The following is a 16,165-nucleotide window of genomic DNA, read 5'->3' on the forward strand; positions in this document are numbered from 1 at the left end:
ACTGCTTAGTAATGGAGCTACAGCAGTCTGAGAGAGAACAGACCACTTCTAGAGGGACCCACTACTCAACTAGCATGCTCCCTCTCACATTTGTTGTCCAGATGCTGAAGGGTTGGGACAAACTGATCACAAACCCCTAGGAATGTCTGCTTCTTTCATGTGTAAAGGTTCTGGAGCCACTGCTGGTCATCGCACATCTGTGTGATGACGTGGTCCCATGAGTTTGTGCTTGCAGCCCTGCTCCAGAAGCACCTCTCTTTGGAGGGGGAAATGTGTCTCTATGGTAACCAGCCTGAGCCGCAGTAGAGGGGGTCACAACTGACCCACCAGTGTCTCCTGTTAAGAGCTGCCTTTGGCAGGTCAAATACCACTGTCAAAATTTCCACCATCATCTATCTCACAGATGCTTTGCCTGATTCCCAAAACAGGGCTGGCAGTGTGAGCTGGAAAAGTTCTTTCACCAGGTTGGGATCCATGCCAATGACTTTGGCTGCTGAGAACATGCAGATTAGAAAATGGTTTGCTGGGTATACTGACAGGCTCAAACAGCTCAAATCATTTCTGGTCAGGGCACATGGGATGGACAGGCAAGATCTCCCACTATTGACTAGCTGTGATGGCACTAAGAAGCCTCCCCAGGAGCAGATGCTCTGACCTGGGTCTGCATAGAGCAGCAAGGATGTGTCAGTATGGCTGGGGAGCCTATGTTTACAATCCAGTGTGGACTCTTTATTTCCTTATATTTATTTGTGGTTCTATTTTGTTTGCTTTTTTGGTTGTGTGTGTTTGTGTCATCTTGATTTTATAAAAGTAAAACCTGCTGCTTATTTTCCCATTTCACTAGCTCTGGCACTCCTGGTTATTTAAAGCTATTTCATTCCTTTGTCTTTCTTTCATTTTCCTGTTTTATGAAAAAGAGTGTCTTTGCTAATAATCAATGGCACAAAACGCTGCTCTCAGTAAAACTAGATTTATTCCTTTCTGATGCATTATTTATGGGCTGTCTGTTTGCTGTCCATACAGTATGGTACTTAGAACAGAATATGCTTTCCACTGCAGAAGGTCCCTTCACTAAAAATCTAACCTCCTTAGACCAGACTAAAGGCCATATTGTCCCTAGCCTGTGCATAGGATTGAGAATAGAAGGAGGCCTCCCTTTGTGTGTCCTACACTGAGACCTAAAACAAGTACAGGCCATGATCACAGAGGGCTAATATGAAAAATCCACTGAAAAGGTGAGTGCAGTGGAGAGGAAACAAAGTCAGGGCTAGCCAACTATCAAGTTGCAGAGCAGACCGGACTCCTTCAGCTATGGGAGTGTGGGAGGCATATTTATACAAGAACCAAAAAGGCTTTTTTGGTGGCAGTATGTGCCAGTACGTGCCTTGCCAATGTTCCCATGCTGTTCCCACAGCAGTGCAGGGGCCGGGAGCTGGACCCCCTGCTGTCTTCGCAGCAACACAGGGCTGGGACCCAGAGCCCCCACCATCCCTGCAGCAGCATGGGGCTGGGGGTTGGATCCACCACTGCCTTTGTGGCAGCCCCGGCCGCAGGAACTGTTGCGGGGGAGGGAGGTGAGGAGGCATGTCGGCTCCTCTCTTTTTACACAAAAACCACAGTGTTCAATTATTTACTGACTAGGAATGTTTATTTTCAGTTGCTTATGTTTTTCATGGGTATAGTTTCAAAGTGAGGTTATTGACATTAGTGCAAGAAATAAGACCGGAAAGTAACTGGAATTAGTAAGTCCCCTTTGAACTCTTTTGAATTCTTAAAGGCTCAGATGTAGAGCTCTTAAAGTTATTCCCTGTTTTCAGTGTCAGAGTTTAGTGTTTCACAGTATATACAGTATGTGCTTGTGTGTCATCATAACCCACTTGATTTATTCAGCATCCAAAGACATATTTATATTAGCTGACTTTTAATAATCCTAGAAAGTGGATTAACTTTTAATGATAACTTTTGTGGTAAAGGAGTTTGCTTCATATCAGCATGGTAAGACAGTTGTAAAAAATTAAGTTGCTAATATTGTTGTGTTTTAGACTTCTCTGAGAAAATGTTCAGAATCCTGCCATTCCTGATACTGGAAGTGCAGCTTTACTTGATAAGAGGTGAGAGGTCTTTTTATCTAATCTATTTCATGTGAAATCCCCACACTCCCATTGCCATGGCAGCTGAGCACCTAAATCATCCAAACCTTATCGCCCAAAATTATAAGGGTTTGAGTTGCACAAGAACTCACTCTTGAACATTCAGTGAAAGTGACTTGAACAGGACAAGAGAGAAATGAACCAAAATAGAAACAAAAGCTTCAAGTGAGTCCAATCCTATTAAACTGTTAGTAATTATTAAATATTTGGTTTGTGGTAAAACCAAAGGCCCCACTCAGGATCAAGAGTTACACAAATATATTGGAAGACCTGTTAGGAACAAGGGACAAGTCAAGGAATAGGCTAACTGTCCATGTAAGGCAGGGGTGTGGAACATCTGGCCTATGGGCCGTATGTGGTTCATCAGCGTTAGCCCTTGGTGTCTGTCAGATGCTTTGTTTATTTGAGCGTCCATAGACATGGCCACTTGCAGCTCCCAGTGTCTATGGTTCAACATTTCCAGGCAATGGGAGCTATGGGAAGCAGTGGATCAGCCCATGCTGCTTTCCATAGCTTCCATTGGCAGGGAATGCCGAACTGCAGCCACTGGGGTCTTCGGGCACTTGTACCTACAGACACTCAGGTAAACAAAGTGCCTGGCAGCCTGCCCAGGCTAAGCATGGTGAACTGCAGCTGGCTGGTGTGCTGGAGTTTCCCCTTCCCAATACAAAGAACGAGCTATAGAAAATAAATCTTGGGCCCAGATCTTTGTTGTTCTAATATCCTGTTGTGCCTCTACCCAGTGAGGAATATTTCCAGTATAAAGGCTGTTTAGATTGTAAAGCCAAGTAGGCTGGACTTCATAGGTCCTCGCTTATGGGCTTCTACCTAAGATACATATATGGCCCCCCCTCATTGTGGTATCTGAGTGCATTGTAATCTTTAATTTATTTGTCCTCACAATACTTCTGTGAGATAGAGAGGCACTATTACTCCCATTCTACAGGTGGAGAACTGAGGCACTGAGACACCATGCAACCTGCTCAAGGTCACACAGGAAATCAATGCTAGAGAGGGAAACTGAACCTACATCTCTTAAGTGCCAGACTAGCACCTGAACTACTGGAACATCCTTCCTTTCTTGCCCTACCTATGGGTGTGAGTGTGGACAAAGCACTTCAGAACCCTGTGTACTCTTGGCTGTTGCAACAGCCCATAGAGCAGAGGTTCCCAAAGTATGGGTGGTAACTCTAAGTGCAGTTGTTCCCTCAGAAAATGGGAGCATGGCAATCCTGAGTGTGTGGAGAATGCCATTTTACTGATCTAATGTCTGCCATTGACAGTTCAGGAGGGTTTCATGATTTCGTACCATTTAAGAGCAGAAGGGATAAGTAGAGACTCTAGTCTGACCACCTGTGTATCACAGACCATTAAATTTCACCCATCTGCCTCTATGTTCAGCCCAAATACTTTAGTGAGACCCACGACTTTCAGTCTCCAGGAGACTAAACTAAGTGTCACTGTCAGCAAACTAGAGTGACCAAGGCTTGACCCATGCCTGAGGTTCCTGCAATTGTAAAACAACTGATTAGTGAGATATGCCAAGGCACCACACCACAAGCTACAGAGGAAGGTGAAAAAATAATCCTAAAGTTCCCTACCAACCTGACCTGAGAGAAATTCCTTCCCAATCCCAAATCTAGTGATCAGCTGGACATTGAGTGCATGAGCAAGAGCCACCAGCCAGGCATCTAGAAAAAGGATTCTCTGTATCCATGGCAACACTTGCTGTCTCCATCTTGTGTCCTCCTCTCTGGCTCTTCAGGCAAAAGTGGGAAGAGAAAACAAACACAAGCCCAGAACGCATCTGCACAGTTGTACATCAGGGGAAAAAGTTCCATCCTTGCTCCTGCAGGTGATCTGCTGAACGCCCAGAAGCATGAGATTTGGTTATAGTTATTATCTTAACGCACAGCTGCTCATGTTATGCACACATAAAGGGCAATGCAGTAACATTTTTGTCCCCACAGCCAATGAAAGAAAGTGGTTCACAGGTTCCAAGGCTAGAAGACATCACTATGATAGTCCAGCCTGTCCTCTACCACACAAAAGGCACAGAGCAAGGGTGGCTAACCCTTTTTCATGGGGGAACACATGGCAATTTTTTACATGTTCCAGGGGCCAAATACAAAATAGCCCCAAACCTGCACTCCCATCTCCAGGTTTAACCCTCCCAGATCCCAACTGCCTGCCCACCCCTAGGCTTAACCCCTCTGAGCCTCAAACACAGGATTAACCTACCTCACATGATCTCTGCTCCCCACCCACCTGCTGCTCCTTTGTGGCAGCTGCTGCCTCCACCTCAGCATGGCTTAGCAGCTCCACCCCAGCTCTCCTACTCCCTTTTCCTTCCTGGAGTGTGGGTGATTCTCTGCCCCACTGCACTGAAATAATGGAACTAAATTAAACTGGTTTAATGGCGGGATCCCTCCTGCTGCTCTGCCAGACATTAAATCAATTACATTTAGTTCCATTATTTCAGCAGGGCGGGGCAGGGAGCCAGAGGCAGCAGTGTCCAGAGCTGCAAATGGCCCCTTAACGGAGCACATGTGTCTTTGGAGCTTCAGGTTGGGCCATGTGTTGGCACTCCTGGTACAGAGTTTCCTCCCAGAAGCTAGATTAAAGCATAACTTTTAATAGGATGCCTGATTGTATTGTATAGCCTCTCAGCAATGGAGAGTCTACCACCTCTCTAGGAAAGCCATTCCAAAGTTTGTTCACACTCTCAGCTAGGAAACTGTGTTGTATTTCAAGGCTGAACTTAATATACCTATCTCGTAGAACTGGAAAGAACCTTCAGAGGTCCTCTAGTCCAGTCACCAACCTTCACAGCAGGACTTGTCAACCATCCCTGACAGATTTTTTTTAACTCTATTTGCCCCAGCTCCTTAAATGGCCCCTACAGGGATTGGGCTCACAACTCTGGGCTCAGCAGGTCACTGCACAAACCACTGAGCTATCCTCCCCTGTCAACAAGCTCTCCCTTGTCTAATGTCAACCTCCAGCCATTGGACCTTGTTATGCTTTTGTAAGCCATGCTGAAAAGTCAGCAATTAGCAAGATTACAAGAAGATTGGGCAATGTAGAACTCTGCCCATCACTTCTCCTTCCTGCCTTCCCTGCAACCTCCCACATCTGTTCCACAGAATGACTGCGGTTCCTCAGAATGACCTCTGTTCCTTAGACTGGGGGATGGCATGACCACTATAGGAGGTAGTGGAGTTATCTCTGTCAGCCTTCTGCAGATACATAGTTCATGATGCAAAATGAACTGGTTATCGCAAGACATTGTAAAGCTATTTTGTACCCCATCAGCAGTTCAAAATGATCTTGGCAGACCAGAGACTCCTGTCCAATATATCTATTAAATACTGGTAATACGTGACCAAATGCAAATGGAATTTACAGCACAATGATATTCTTCTGCTCTGATTTATTATTTCCCTTTCACCACAGGGTGAGTTGAAGCCAGCATTATGTATCATTCTTCCACAATGGCAATTGCTACAAACAAAGCAATGATCACACAGCTAAAAATATAATGTTTTTGCTGATGATGTTTCATTAATTAAATGACACAAAAGTTGAGGATGCAGGAGTAGCTATCTGGATTTTACTTGATTATCACTATTAATGTTAGCTGCAAAACTGTAGTCTACCAATAATTGTTAATATATGCCTTTTGGACACCTTTTGACCAATGATCCAATTAAAGGAAAAATCATGGCATTTGCTCAGTGGGTATCATATGATTTTTGTGTATGCTAGCTTTTTTCACAGTTGAAGTTCCTCAGCTGCGGTACATTGCGGAATATGGAAGCAACATAACCATGGAATGCAGGTTTCCAGTGGATGGTCAGTTAAATCTTAAAGACTTAAGTGTCAGTTGGGCACAGAAAGAGTTAGAAGAGCAAAAATCGAAAGAGGTTTACACTCTTCAGAAGGGAGAAGAAGACCTTAAATCCCAACACAGCGACTTTAAGGGAAGAGCAACATTGTTACGTGATAAATTGAATTTGGGATCTTCTGTGCTCCAAATCACCAATGTAAAGCTCACAGATAAAGGGTCTTACCTCTGTCTCATTGACTACAGAGGAGCTGATTACAAGTACGTTACTTTGGAAGTGAAAGGTTAGTGGCTACATAAGACATGAATAAGATAGTTACTCAAATTTAATATAATACTTCCTAAGACAGAATTAACACTTTCTGGCTCTACTACAAAGATATCAGCCTCAGTCCTCAGGTTCACCCAGCCTATATTTGATGTAGCTCATGTGGGAGTGTGTGTATGTGGAAAGTACCTTTATATCACTTTTCATTTCCTCTGGATTCTAGAACCTGTTTCATCCCCCTACGCAATTTGGAGCAGCTTTAGTGCTGCTCTAAGTTGTACAATCTTAGATCAAGTGGGAATTGCACAAGTAATTGTACCTGTTAGGCCTGGGAGCTGTTATCTGTACGAGCCTAACAATATTAAACATAATTTATGTTGATGTAATTGAGGATGGAATTTGTCTCATGGCCTTTCTTGCTGTTCGTAGCATGTCAGTGAGATTCTGGGATGAATCGTCACCTCTTCAATCGTTTATAAGCAAGGAAAGGATCAGAATGGAGACACCAGTTTTAAAGGATCAGCTGTGTTCGTCTGGCTTGCAAATAGCTCCTCAGCTGCGGAACTATTTGCAAGCATCTAGTCATTTTCTTTGTTTCACTCCAATATTATGATAATGACACAGCTGTACATTAGTATTACACAAACATTCTAAACACCCATTTTTTTCCCTCCCTGAATTGTTCCTTATTATATTACCACTGTTGTATTTATTATGGTAAGGCATCCAGGCCTCATCAGTGAATGGAGCCCATTGTGCTAGGTTCTAGCTGTCTCTAGATCCATGAATTACTTACACACTCACAAAGTCTAGTACGGCTCTGTAAATAGCCTGCAGAAAGAATAGACATGGTAGGCCTGAAGACGAATGAGCAATACATCCTGTATTTTGCTGCAAAATGGCCATCATTTCCAATCATAGTATACCAGATACAGTTCTAGTGCAAGACAGAGGAAGGGCGAGAGAAGGAAGGAGCAGTGGGGAAAAAATTAATACATATTTAAAAGCAATGTCACTAACCTTGTTCTTGTGCAGCATCGTACGCAAGAATAAATGTACAAAAAATAAGTGAACCTGAAGAAGAGGAGTTGATTTTAACTTGCCAGTCAGAAGGGTTTCCTCTAGCTGAGGTCTTCTGGAAAAATGAGAAGAATCTTATAGTCAACGAATCTGTAAATACTACATATACATTGACCACAGATGGACTATACAATATAAGCAGTATGCTGACATTCAAGCCAAATACTAGTGAAAACTACAGCTGCACATTTTGGAACAAAGAACTGAATGCAGAAACTTCTTACATTTTCACTTTAGGTTTGTGTCTCTCTTTGAACTTTTACATAGGGTGTTGCTTGTGTGTGCACGCGTCTGTGTGTGTGTGAGAGAGAGGAAAATTTCTAAAACTCCTTTCTAATTAGTATAGTATTGTTTTTTTTTGTTCGGGGGTAAAAATACAAAAAATTATTTGCTTTTGTGAACCTAACATTTTACGAGCTGTTTCTGAACTCAGATTAACCTTATTTTTAAAACACCCTTCCTCTGTCTCATATTTGCATTTCCTTTCTGAAATTTTGTAATAGCTGCACTTGCTTAGCTGCCAATCTTTTGGTATTCCTTGCTGTATATCTCCAATCTGCACCATCTTACGCTTTCTGGAACTCTATCCAACTAGTCCTCAGTCTAAGCAAGTGAAGTGTACTGGAATCTTACTGTAAGGATAAAAGCTTATACTCATCCACTTTAAGGACACTTTGGTCTGCCATGGTGGTATAAAAAGGCCTGAGTATAAATGAGACAAATGTCCAATAACTTTATAAACTATATTTGGTTGCTTTGTTTTGTTTTGTTTTTGTAGCTCAAAAGAGTGTATCACATGTTGGAAGACAATCTCTCATCTTATTTATCATCCCAACCTGTGTAATAGCGGTTATTCTCATATCTGCATTAATTATCTTTCTAAAGAGAAAATCACTCTCAAAGCTCCATGCCAAAAAAGGTAAATTTTGACTTCATTTAGTGGGTCCTACATCTACCTCCATTCATTTGACATATGATTCTTTTGGTTTTCAGAGGAACTGATCTAACCATGACTGATTGTTTCTAGCTGGTCTACGCTACCATGGTAAATTGATCTAACACATGCAACTTCAGTTCCATAAATCACATAACTGCCGTCAACACTGTTAGATCCACTTACCTTGGTGGCATCTCCTGTCAATGTCCCTTATGCTTTTTGAGGTGGTGGAGTGCACAAATCGATAGGAAAGTGCTCTCCCATTGATTTAGCATATCTTCACCAGATCTGCTAAATTGATACTTGCTGCACGGATTGCAGCAGAACCAATTTTTCAGCAAGTAAAGACATGCCCAGAGTAGACTTGGGTTAGGCTTTACTTCACTCACCATGCAACACAGGAATTTTTTATGTATGATTTTTATGCAGACTAAATAGCTAACATGGTGGTGTACGAGCTGGGTTTACTTGCTGGATTTATTTTGGTTTTTCTTAATGTTTTTACTGTCTGAAGAAAAACAATAGTGGAAAATAATAATGAATTATTCCATTATTCAACTCTGTTCTTGTTACAACTCCTTTCTCCAGTCAAATATACATTATCTTAATGCAAAACTTGAATGGACACAAGATTATGGGCCTAATCCTGTAGTTGTGGGCTACCGGATCTGGCTGTGCAGTTGTCAGACAGAAGAGCTGTAGAGAAATTTGTTACAGGCCCATGCCAAATATAAGAACCCAAATGTTTTGGATATGTAAATATCTGTTGAATTATATTATTTATAATATAGAATCCTTTAAAATAAAATTCTCTAAGTCAAATTTGTTCATGCTTGCTTTAACAGACAACAAAAGGAAATACCCCTGGTTACACAAAGAAGACCATAGTAAGTGTTGGAATTTTATCCTTCCTATTTATGACTTTTTCTTTTTAACAAGGGCTTTATCAACATGTAAAGAATCAGTCAAATGACAACACTAAAGAATCGCTATGAACTTTGAAGTCTAAGTTTGACTTTCCTTAGCAGTGCTATAACCCTATTCAGAAGATTCTCCAGATTCTAAATGTCATCTTGTGACTTTACAGATCACACAGAAATTTGTATTTAATAAAGAACAGGTCACTTCCTCCAAAATATTGCCTGGGTTGCTAGTCTGGTTCTAGGTCTACATCAGGCCATTGATTTTTGTCTAGCCGTAATCTAGTACAGTTCTGAATGATACATTAACTTTTTGTTTTGTAAAGTTTTCTGTAGTAGTAAGTACTATGTAAGACTCTTTTCTTCGGCCTTTGTTTTAAATTTAGTATAGTACCTGTTTTAAAGGGTCCTGGGCTCCAGCCACTGCTGCTGTTGCCATGGCAGTGTGCCCTTTTAAATCGGTGGGCTCTGAGGCAACTGCCCCCCCATCCCACTCTGTCAGCCGCCCCAGTGGGACAGATAAGAAGATGATAGAGGGATTCACATACAGCAAGAAAGCCAACCAGGAGTCTATAAGCATGATGTGTAACCCTAGACAAAGCTAGAGAGTGAGATTTTGGGTCTGGTGCTGGGTAAAGGATTTTGAGACCGGTAATAAAGAAGCTATCCTTTTGTTTCAGTTCTTCCTGTACTCAGAGATGCAGGGCTTGGTGCATTCCTTGTAAATAAACAAGAATGAATGAAAGAAAATAATAGATTCCACCATGAATTTCTAATTCCAACTGGGGATTCCTAGAACCAAGAATTTTGACTGGATATTCAGATAAAAATATTATCTGATAATTATATATTTCAGCCTGAGATACTGTAGATAAAAATCTCTATAAAACTGTTCATCAATAATAGGCTGAAGACAGACCCAGGATAAAATCATTATGGAAAACTGCTGGATACTATACTCTGTAGGACACAGTTGAAATTATGGGCCAGATTCTGTCCCCTGATTAGTCTCCTTTGCAACACAAAGTGCCCTTAAAGTCGGTCTCATTTGGCCTAAGGGCAATTCTTCTGGCATACGAAGCAGATTCTACTCCACCAACATTCTCCCTAAACCCTGAACAGGCGATGTGCCATAGTTGGTTGCTACAGGATGGATTGTGGCCGTAGTGTTGTGGGATCCTGGCAATCCCTCATTACCAGAATGGCCCCTTGGGAGTCATTGAAGAAGGACATAATTTAAAGCAGTCCCAAAACTGTTTTAAGTTACTCCACAAGCCAAACAGACCACCAAAGCCCCAAGAGTTAGTGAAATATGTGGAGCAAATCTCTGGCACAGGTGAGGTTTTGGTTCTGTACTGGGAATGGTCTCTGTAGAAACAAATTTGGAGTTTAAAAGACAGTTAATATTACATGTTTTCAAAAGATTGTGTTTAGCTGAACATAAATGATCTCTTCTAATTCATAAAATACAAGTCAGATGGTGGCCTGGTGACAAAATCACTTTTAGCTTACACGTGAGAAGTGCAGATTGGGTTTTTCATGGAAATGATTCCCTGCATCTTGAATGATACCTACTGCAGGATACTTCTGGCTTTTCAGTTCACTAATGTTAATAGGTGCTATATCCAAAACCAGACACTTTCATGCCTTCCCAATTAAGCACTTTAAAAATAAACCTTAATAATTACGAGACAAATTCTTTACTCTCATAAACGGATGTAAAACTTTACTGAAATGACTGCTGGTGCACACGACAGCAAAATTTGATCCCAACTAAACTAAAGCCATCAGGCAAGATAAGCTCTGGAGCGGAGCTCCAATGCATGCCCAAACCTAACCCTAATGTGCATTGTTTGAGCACATGGCGTGGCTTCTCTTGGATTTGATTTCTTACAGCTGTAGAATTTTTTTTCACCTTAATGCCTAGGTTCTGTCAAGATGTATGTTGCAGATTATAATGAAACCTGTTAGAAACAGAATTTGAAAGGGAAGGTTATTGGGATAGTCATTGCCTTTGGGGGTTTTGTTTTACTTCCTCATTCTAATGACAAAATGTTTGTGTAGTATGCAGTAAATCATATGACAGCCAATTGTATTTCTCAGCACCATGCACTTTTAAGAAACAGTGGAAAGAACCTTAATTCTATGATGAGTGTTTGTGAACTCTGAAAGCCACAGATGCTTACTGTAATGCACTGGAAATGTCCAACAGTCACTCAGTTTGTGGAACAGGATTTTTTTGTATAAGAAATTCTGAACTGTGTAATTTAAGCTATGTCAGCAATGATGATTTAAAACATGTACCCAATTTGCACATGCTATTCACATGAATAATTCATTTGGACTTTGTTTTGGAAGGTTTTAGAACTGTTGTTATTGAACTCGTATATAATGGTCCATGAGAGTTTTCTCTGAATAAGAAATTCAGGATGCAGCTCATAGATATTAGAGTTGGAAACACACTCAATGGATAATTCATTATGAATAATTAGATAAACTTTGACTATTTTTCTCTACATGAATGACTATAGTCATTATTCAAAATTATTTGCCAGATAATTTCTGAAAATAATGCTTGGTCCATTGTTTGTTCACAAGCAACTTTTTGACAGTGGTCTAGATTCAGATTCTGAAGTTTTGATTGGTCACAACAAGGCCCTGTTTCTGTTCTTTGATTGAATGAGCATTCAAAACTGTATGTTGATAATAATCAGCAGAACAGTCATAAAAGTTTGCTGTTTGGGGCTGCAGTTCAGCAAAACACTTATTCACGTGCTTAGCTTTAAGTCTAAAACTAGATCCTTTGAAGTCAATGGGACTTCTGAAGTTAATCACATTTTGCTGAATTTTGGCTTTGTCAGACATTCCTGCTGGTAAACTTGTTGCCACACAAAATGCAGATAGAGAACAAAAAAGAAGTGTGAACATAATGAAAGCAACAGAGAGGTAGTCATGTTAGTCAGTATTGTAACAAAACAAACAAACAGTCATGTAGCACTTTTAAGACTAACAAAATAATTTATTAAGTGAGGAGCTTTTGTGGGGCAGACCTACTTCTTCAGATCTGGAGATATAATGAAAGCAGATACATCTATTTTTTTTTAAATCACATGAAACCCTGTAATTATTTCCCTACCTCTCTATATGAAAAAACTAACAACTAAGTTTGCAAATATTCCCCTCATGGTCATAAGCAACTATTTAAAATGTACTACAATGTTTTCTAACCACATAAAGCCTGAAATAATGATTGCAGATTACCCATTTCGCATATTGTTCCTCATACATAGGTTTCTGTATCTGCAGGTCAATTAAGCTATCATTACATGTGCTGTATCATTGATATGAATGACACTGCATAAACATTAGTGACTTTCTTTATGCAAGCTATGCAGGAAGATTAAGGGATTCTGTCAATACAATTACTTTGACAGTAGCCATAGTAAATGTCATGCAAATCATCTTGGTCCTTCTCATCCCTGATGTGCATGTGCAAGCACACAAATCTCTGGCAATAATAGCGCTAGGGGAATTTTACAATTGTTGCATTCAGAGGCATAGTAAAATTATAGAATTCCTCCAGGACTGCAATAAATAAGTTTAAATTATATAGGCCCATATAGTAGGGCCGCTTAGGAAAATAAATGCTCACCAGTTGAACAAAGTGTTCATAATTGGAGCCACAATTATTAGGAGCAATATGTAAGGCCTGATAATTCATTCTCATGGTTTTCAAGCAGAAATATTTTTTAAATTAAATTTTCCTTCTAAACTACACTGTTCTGTTTCTTTAAAGGAGACTTGACCCCTCAAACCCAGGATTTAATCATGGCAAATGTCAAAGATTCAAGCGACTGCACAGAAGTGTGACCATGAAGACACTTCATCTGCCATACTTGCTGTTTGCACTTTTCAGATTCCTTTTTGGAGACAGCATAGGGAAACCACAGCACTTTATATCGGGAACAAACATCACAAATTTTTGGTTTTGTTTTTATTATACCACTTAAAGGCTCCCTGTGCCTTTTGACACGTCAGCTTAGAGTTATAGAGAACCATATTGTATTAAATGAGATTAACAACTATAAAGGGATTATGGGAATATAATCCAAAATTGTATGCATGGGCATATTTTTCACCTGAGAACACTGTGTGCACCGAGTGTTTTGTGTTCAAGGACCCCCTTACTCACTGGTTTAATTTCAGGAGTAGAGTCAGGGTACAAAGATTGTGTCACTTCTCATGGGACTCTGAGTAGAGGCTGTAAGAGCTATCAGATGCCTGGACAATCATCTTTTGTATGCAGAAATTTCTACATATCTCTTTTCATGGACAAACTTTGCAATACATAACTGGAAACTGCTTAGAGTACCAACTGCAAAGAGGCCGACCGAAGAAATTTCATTTTACAATGCTAACAAGAGTTTGAAGTACACATCAAGCAACAGATCCAAACACTACCCCGGATCAACATTGTCATACAACCCGCAGTTCCATGTATGGTGTGTTATGCTGCTTTCTTTACAGTTATTTCCTATTTGCAGAAGGCATGCAGTCAGGGGAGCCAACATACTTGTTGGAACATTGGGCAAGGTGTGTTTGTGGCGGGGGATGGGGATGTGGCAGCTTCCTGCTCTCAGAAGGGGTATCCCTCAGGCACTCTGGTGGCAATTTAAAGGGCCCTGGTCTCTGGCCACCGCCACTGCTGCATTTGTCACCTTTCACAGGTCTGCATGTTATAAAGTTGTTATACAGGTCAGTGGGGGAGCTACTAAACATGTTGACTAGGATGCTCTATCTACACATTTGTTAAATGTTTTATCCTACACTTGTTTACATTACTTAATGCAGAATTGCAAGTCAAAACTACAAATAGAATGAAGTCCAGATTTCTGTGCTCAATGCATTTACTAGCCAGGGGCAGTTTTAATCCTCCCCAGGAAATGAAAGTTAATCCTCTCCATGCCAGTCATTGGATAGAGTCCCTACATCATGTTCAAGGAATGCCTATCACCTATGAATAATTGGGTACAGGGAGGCACTATGTTTTGATATTACTTCCTGAAATACCATTTTGGAAAGAAGCTTTGTCTCCACATTGTGACCCAAAATTTGACAGAACTTGGTATAATTTGTCCCCAGAGCAGTGGGATTTGTCTCCTGGAAAAAAAAGAGCCACACAAGCCAATGAAACCATCTTCTGTCATATCTCCACTCTCCACAGAACTCCCGGTTTGAGGTTTCCTAAAATATTTTGGTCCTGCTGTATAAATATGGCCACAATTGCAAACTTAACATTTGCCTCTTCCTCTTAAAAGTACAGAATACTTAGAACTGGAAGGAACTTTGAGAGGTCATCAAATCCAGTCCTCTGCATTCATGGCAGCACCAAGCACCATGTAGACCATCCCCAACAGGTGCAATTGCATCCTTCTTTGCTGCAATTTAATCCCATTGCTTCTTGTCCTGTCTTAGAGGTTAAGGAAAACAAATCCTCCCCCCTCCCCTGCACTCCTGGTAACAACATTTTACATATTTGAAAGCTGCTGTCTCCCTCTCAATCTTCTCTTTTCCAGATTAAACAAACTCAGTTCTTTCAGTCTTCACTTACAGGTCATGTTTTGAAGACCTTTAATCGTTTTAGTTGCTCTTCCCTGAATCTCTCCAAGTTGTTCACATCTTTCCTAAAATATGTCACTGAGAACTGCCCACAGTACTCCAATTGAGGCCTAATCAATGCAGATTAGAGCAGAAAAATTGCTTTTTGTGTCTTGCTAACAACACCCCTGCTAATACATCCCAGAATTATGGGTTTTTTTGCAATAGGGTCACTCTTTAGATTCATAGTCAGCTTGTGGTTCACTAGAACCCCGAGATACCTTTCTGCAGTGCTCCTTCCTAAACAGTCACAGAGAGGTAACTGTGTTAATCTGTAGCTTCACAAAACAAAATATCCATCCTGTAGCCCATTAAAGACTGATAAAATAATTTAATAGGTGATGAGCTTTTGTGGGACAGACTCCTTCAGATTTGGACAGTCTGATAAAAGTAAACTGACATGACAAGAATGTAACAGAAAGCTAGAAAAAAATGAAAACTGACAAATTAGCTACATAGAACAGAAGAGGGGGTGAATAGAGGGAGGGAAACAAAAGTAATTTTTTCTCCTCTCCTGTCCCCTTCGCCCCTCTCCTTCTGTCCTATGCAACAGATTTGTCAATTTTAATTTCTTTTTTATTTTTAATTCTCATTGTGTCTGTTTTAATTTTATCAGAATTTCCAGATCTAAAAAAGTGGGTCTGTCCCACAAAAGTTCATCACCTAATAAATTATTTTGATAGTCTTTAAAGTGCTACTGGACTGCTTTTTTCCCCTTGTAAACAGTCATTGCCCATTTTTTATCTGTGAAACTGATTGCTCCTTCCTAAGTGGAGTGCTTTGCATTTGTCCTTGTTCAATTTCATCCTGTTTACCTCAGACCACATCTCCAGTTTTCTCAGCTCATTCTGAATTATAATCCCATCCTCAAAAGCATTTGCAACCTCCCCTCCCCCCCGAATCAATATCATCCACAAACTTTAAAAACGTACTCTTTATGTCATTATCTAAGTTGTATTTTCCTAATTTATTGACAAGAAGTTAATGCAAAACTGTATTAAATGATTTTACTAAAGTTGAGGTATGCCACATCTACTGCATATCCACAGGCCTTGTCATTCTATCAAAGAAAGCTATCAGGTCTGGATTTGGATATTTGCAATCTAGTTCTCTATTGCTCTGCATCTTGTGCAGTTACTCCCCCATGGGTGGAGTATCATAGAATCATAGGGCTGGAACGGACTTCAGAAGGTCATCTAGTTCAGCCCCCTGCTTCAAGCAGGATCAACCTTAACTAAGTCATCCCAGCCAGGACCTTATCAAACCAGGACTTAAAAACTTCTAGGGATGGAGAATCCACCATCT

General features: G+C 40.6%; 1 protein-coding gene across 1 annotated transcript; it reads left to right on the forward strand.

Annotated features, from left to right (window-relative positions):
- The first annotated feature begins 2,056 nt into the window (after positions 1-2,056).
- On the forward strand, positions 2,057-13,072 carry LOC142013043 (programmed cell death 1 ligand 2-like). The gene is made up of 6 exons (XM_074994092.1): positions 2,057-2,111; positions 5,919-6,281; positions 7,301-7,582; positions 8,124-8,264; positions 9,128-9,169; positions 12,999-13,072. The coding sequence occupies exons 1-6, from the start codon at positions 2,057-2,059 to the stop codon at positions 13,070-13,072; spliced, it is 957 nt and encodes a 318-aa protein (XP_074850193.1).
- Positions 13,073-16,165: the final 3,093 nt, after the last annotated feature.

This window comes from Carettochelys insculpta, chromosome 5 (genome assembly GCF_033958435.1).
Source record: "Carettochelys insculpta isolate YL-2023 chromosome 5, ASM3395843v1, whole genome shotgun sequence".
Classification (NCBI taxonomy): domain Eukaryota; kingdom Metazoa; phylum Chordata; order Testudines; family Carettochelyidae; genus Carettochelys; species Carettochelys insculpta.

Bases quoted from the DNA above. Each gene is read 5' to 3' on its own strand.
- LOC142013043 (XM_074994092.1), top strand. From the start codon at position 2,057: ATGTTCAGAATCCTGCCATTCCTGATACTGGAAGTGCAGCTTTACTTG. The intron at 2,112-5,918 runs GTGAGAGGTCTT...TGTGTATGCTAG, and splicing joins GCAGCTTTACTTGATAAGAG to CTTTTTTCACAGTTGAAGTT. The intron at 9,170-12,998 runs GTAAGTGTTGGA...GTTTCTTTAAAG, and splicing joins GTTACACAAAGAAGACCATA to GAGACTTGACCCCTCAAACC.